Source organism: Myotis davidii, unplaced genomic scaffold, assembly GCF_000327345.1.
Source record: "Myotis davidii unplaced genomic scaffold, ASM32734v1 scaffold111, whole genome shotgun sequence".
Classification (NCBI taxonomy): domain Eukaryota; kingdom Metazoa; phylum Chordata; class Mammalia; order Chiroptera; family Vespertilionidae; genus Myotis; species Myotis davidii.
In genome coordinates, this window is record NW_006284347.1 from 2,279,178 (window position 1) to 2,284,769 (window position 5,592).

Here is a 5,592-nt window from a genome sequence, read left to right on the forward strand (position 1 = left end):
AAAAAGAAAAAAAAAAGTTTCTTCTACCCAAGACTTGTAAAGAATATACGAACCTGAGGGCAGAAACAGGTTTCCCCGCCCCTAAAGCTTGCAAAGACTTTCCCCCTGTAAAACAGGGGCCCTGTGTCTCAGGAGAAAAATGGAGGTCATCACAGACTGCCTTCACCTCCACTTGTACGTGAAGACATTTCTACACATAACAGGAGCCACTTAATAAAAATCTGTACTATGAGGGAGACAGGGTTAACACCAGGCCAGCTGAAGCTGGGTCTGGGGGTAAGATGAGGGGGGCTCACTTTCCTCAATTAGAAACCTGGGGGGAGCCCCTTCCAACCCTATAATCCCTGTACCAGAATCAGTTTCTCCTGCATGGCAAGTGCTTGCTAACAGTGTTTTGTGGGGAGCAGAGGGGGGTGGCGATACAACTCAGCCCCAACCTTCTGCAGGGGGATGCCTGTGCCCATTCAAGGACCCATCCTTTTCCTTGGAGGTCTGCTCCAACTCCATCCATGGCCATTGCTGGCCCCACCCCCACCCCTTCCAGGAATGGCCATGGTTCCCATTTACTACAGACCTTCCCTCCCACATTTTAAAAATGAATAACTTGAGGCGTGTGCTGGTGGTTGGCAGGAGGATCCCGAAAGTTCCTGTGTGGTGTGACATCTATCTTGCTGGAGTTAGTGAGGCAGAGAACATGGGAGGGAGTGGAGAGAAATGAGGAGGGAAGATAGATTCTAGGGAGTTATTTAAGGATGAACACATAATACAGAAAATGCTGTGGCCCTGGCTGGGAGGCTTGTGGAATAAAGAGGTAGCTAGAGGAAGAGGAGATAAACAATCCTTCAGAGATACGGAAAATCAGACCCTGTCTTGTGAGTGTACAAAGCATAAAAGGTCTTTCATACCAAACACAATCATGCTGCTTGTTTCACAAGTCTATCTGGAGCATTTCCTTTTCTGCCCCAGAATACGAACCTGGTAGAAGTCTGAGCTAAGTGGTCACTGCAGGGAAACCTGGGTTTGAAAGGGGCTCTTTGGCTAATAGCCTGCGGCTACAGTCTTCCTGGATGGAATACTGCTGCCCCTCCTGGCTCTCCCTCCCTGAGAACCTACACCCTCTCCCATCCTCACACGCCTTAAAAATGGTGCCTTCCTGACATATCCTTTCACAGCATGGAAACAAAGCAGAGAGGGAGACAAAGGCTGGAAGAAAGGGTAGCATGATGAAAAATGAGGAAGTTTCCCAAATGAAGAGTGGGCCCATCACCAGGCGATTGTGTACAGTGCCTCCGAGGCCATTGGTACCCTAGAAAAATGAGCTGAGGAGGGGGCTGGAAGTGGCAGCCCCGAGTTTCTCAGACACTGGCCCCATCTCAGGGTCAGATTCTCACGGACAAGAATTGCTCTCCATGTCCCTGATGTCCCAAGTGCTTTGGAGCAGGCAAACACACACACACACACACACACACCCCTTTCATTCTTAAAGGTGCTCTGAACTTTCCCTCCCAAGGTACCCTGAAATGGAAAAGTGAAAACTAAGTCACTTTCCCACTGATGGGGTTGGGTCCATGTTCCTCTTCCACCTAAAGCTACTCTGGTTTTTCTTCTCTCCAAATGTATTTTAAATGAGAGAGAGAGAGAAGAGAGAAGAGAGAGAGAGAGACCTGTTGGTGCTGTAACACAAGCCACCCAGCAGCAGCTTTCTGCCCTGAGACCCCAGGCACCTGAGGAACTGTTGGCAAGGGAGACAAGGCATCTTCCCAGAACAGCAGCTGACTCGGAGATCCCATCTCAGAGGCTGTCCCACCCACTTCCCATGGACCAGACAGACAGTACCACACAGCTGAGGACCAGCAAGCGTACTTGCAAGGGACAATTAAATATAGGCCTTTGTACAGGGTTCTGCTTGTTCCCCGAGGAAGCAGGCTCTTTGAATCTTGGACCACATTTTAAATAAATCTCCAGCAGAACTCAAATCCACTTAGCAAATGATAGCTTATTCTGAACATTCTGGCCCAAAACAAGCTACATAGAAAGACAAGAAGAGGATCTTAAATCAAAGCTGTGTTCCAGTGACTACACAGAAAAACAGTTCCCACTGCTGTTTTCCTTTCTGGTTACCATCAGAGGTGTGTGATTTTTTTGCTAACTCATATTCTTGTGAAAAAGTGGCCCCACAGCTTGAGAGGAAGGCAGTTTAGGGGCACTCTGTAAGCAAAGGCCGGGGCGAAGGCTGACAATAGCCATTCTGAAAGAACTTTGAATGGAAGTGTTTAGTTCACTCACAATATCAAAATGCAAGGGAGTTGAATCTCCACCACACCCCCTGTTACCTACATAAGGCAGCCTATATTCAGGGAAAACTACTGTGTTCCTGAGGCTGAACTCCTGGCTCCTGATCCAGCATATACATTAGCACATTTTAATCATTAACAGGAAGGACAAAGCCCTAAGAAACTTTGCAGACCGGGACTTCAGACCATTTTCCCATTCAGTTAGAGGACTGGCTTCCAGACCTGTATTATTTTAGTTTATGAAGCCGCTTGGCTCAAACATCCACTGACAACTCTTTTTTGTTCTCAATGAATGCACTTTTCAGGAGGTTTTTTAAAAAGCATTTTATCCATCCGTGATGGATATTAAGCCAACGTTTTATCTTCGGTCAGTATAAACAGTTAATTGCTTTGATAAATTGCTTCTTATTTTAGGAGTTACTGCAGCCATATTAACTATAAGGGCTTGTTTTGCATAAAAGGAAAGAGACCTAAAATAGTCACACTAGAAAACGCACACAGGACCTAGTCTGTCAGATACTGCCCTGTGCTATCAAACCAAACCAGAGGTAAACTGATGTGTCAAATTCTTTGCCTTTTGTCCAGTTTTAATGCCATCTCCTCCCTGAATAGAACAACAAGTTCAACAACATATTTAAAAGAAAGAATTAGATTGTGAGTGATACAATTAAACTTTTTCTTTTAAGTTGCTAGGTTGAGGTCTGAATGAAGGATGTGCTTTTATATCAATTGCCAAAATCGCAAATGTAAATTGGACCATTTCTAATTAAAATTCTTTCAGGAACTAAAAAGAAAGCTTTTAACATATAGATCTCTATAGCCTCAGGGACTATCTATATTAGGAAAATTAGAAAGTGATTCATTTCCAACACACCCAGCATTCTGAAAGACGACAATATTTAGTTTGCTGCTTGGGCCATTTGAATTGTGGCTTAAGTTAGAAAACCGTTAACAGTTAAAAGAGTTTTGGAGCTTAAAAGAGTATCACTGACTCAGCTTTCCTCCTCTACTTTTGAGAAACCAAAATAAGGGTGCTGCTTCTATTGTAACCAAAATGTTTCTTAAAAAAAATTACACATTCAGAAAAAATAATGGCGTCTTAGATGCTCCCCTCCTGATTGGGTGAAGTAAATCCAGAAGGTAAAAAAGGAGTGTGGGAACAGGAATTAACACAGGTAGCAATAAGGACACACATCCCCAAGCCACTATTCTGCAGGAAGATTCCCTGGGGATCAGGCTGGTCAGTAACCACTAAGGACTTTTTCTAGGAGAAAAGTTTATATATATATAAAATATGTTAAGTGGTCTCCTACCTATCTGCATAACCCTGCCAAACACGGAGGTGTTATCCACAGTGCTGCAGTTCCATCGCCGATGCCGGAACTGATACTGGCATTCTTTGATGCCCGTCTTCGCGCCTTCACCAATGTACTGCATGTGGTCCTGGTACAAGTGGCAGAGTTTCTTCTGTCCTTGAGAGAGTCCTGCCAGCTGGCTGCAGAGAGGCTGTGCTCCTATGATATATACTTCTGACATCTGAACAGGGTTATTCATACCTAGCGACCTGGAAAGGGGTGGGGGGGGGAGATGTGCCTTTAAGATTTACGTGAACTCTGGAGGTGGCCCCCAGAAAGCATGTCAGCAAGACATAGTTCTAAGCACACAGATGCTTTTCTCTCCTGCTTGTCCTCATGACAAAGTATGAGAAGGGTTTCATAAAACTCCTCTGTTTCAGCTCCACTCAGAAAACGGAGGTATTGTGTAGTCCCCATCCCGCCATCTGGCCCCTCAGAGTTTTTAACTCCCTTCCTTGCCCCTACCCCGGCCATATACCTGATCCAGTATTTCCAAAACCCACTCAGAAAAGAGGTACACAGCCGTTTCGGGACAAATCTCTGACTTTAGAGAAAGTGACTCACTTTGCCCCACAAATTGGACCGATCTGCCTTGAAAAATTGTATGATTGCCGAGGAAAGTAGACACAATTAGACACGGGTGGCAGATAGCAGCTCCTTTTGACTGATGGAAGAACAGTGGGACAAGTATGTAGACGGGAGAAACTTCACCATGCTCTGGACAGCTTAAAAGGGCTCCTTATATATGATTGTGAAGGACCCAAGACAGGGTATCCAGTGAACAGCAGTCATGTTTGACAGTCAGAAAAACACTGCTCATTCACAGGGAAAAATATCCAGAACGCCGTCAAAAATAATCCTCTGGATATACTGCAGCCTATCTTCCAGGGCCCTGCCAGAAAGAAACCCTCTCAGTCAGGGCCATTGGACCACTTCAAGTTCACCTTTTCTTGACCGAATTTTGAGCCCAAATACTTCTCGACTTGAAGTTCAGTGGTCTTCCTAGAACTCTCCCTACAGTAGACCCTGAAGGTTAATAACCTCAAGTGACAGAAAAATAAAAGTTGGAACTCACTTTTACTACCTAGAGGTGGCAAAACGTAAAATTTATAGATAGGCTTTCGGTGATTAGAGAAGTGACTTTTGGTTCCCTTCTAGGATATGATGTGCTACGAGCATACATCTGAACAAGGGCCTCACAGAAATAGGCCTAGCTTTATAAGCTCTGATTCCCAATGGAGCTCTAGATAAGCTTACCAATATTAGCAACTGAAAAAGAAAGTTCTTACTTAAAAATACATGCAAATAAAAAAATGTATTATATGTGTATTAGATAAATGCACCCAAACTCGTGATTTAGCTTTAAATATCACAGCATCCTACAAATGTATCTTTTAAAAAATAATATATATGCACATAGAATGAACTTACCACCAAGAATTGGCTTCTATTACAACCTGGGCGAAGGAGAAAAATATGGCCAAAGCCATTAGGAAGAACTTGGAAGACATGGCACTCCCAGCCGTCCCCAAAGCAACTCCTGGGCTTAATATTCCAGTGGACTTCTGGAGAGGGAAGAAAGGAGCAGATGTTTATTGCCTCTCAGATAATCTCCCAGCACACAAGTTTAAACAACGGAAGCATCCGGTCTCTCAGGTCTACTGTCGATGGGCTGCGCTTCTCCTCCGTGAGTTGTTTGATGAGAAGATATAGGCAGTTTCTTTTTCCAAATTAATCCACCCACGCAACCTCACCAGGAAATCTGATTTCTCTGGGATCCTGCACGCGGGGCACGCCAGCGATTACAAACATGTCTCAAGGCTGTGGAGTCAAAGCCCGGGTGCCAGGCGCTGCCTCCTTCCTGCTCGCTCGTGTCCCGCACCCCCTCGCTCCCCTCTAGTTCGCACAGTGCTAGGTCCCTCCGTGGGAATTCACTTGGGACC

General features: G+C 45.0%; 1 protein-coding gene across 1 annotated transcript in view; it reads right to left on the reverse strand.

Moving 5' to 3' along the window:
• WNT5A (wingless-type MMTV integration site family member 5A) overlaps positions 1-5,592 on the reverse strand; it is a 37,279-nt gene that overhangs the window by 25,481 nt on the left and 6,206 nt on the right. Inside the window, exons 2-3 of the mRNA XM_015571006.1 lie at positions 5,081-5,214; positions 3,547-3,858 (exon numbers count right to left, since the gene is read on the reverse strand). Of these exons, the coding sequence (XP_015426492.1) occupies positions 3,547-3,858; positions 5,081-5,214 (446 nt within the window). The remainder of the gene's footprint in view (positions 1-3,546; positions 3,859-5,080; positions 5,215-5,592) is intronic.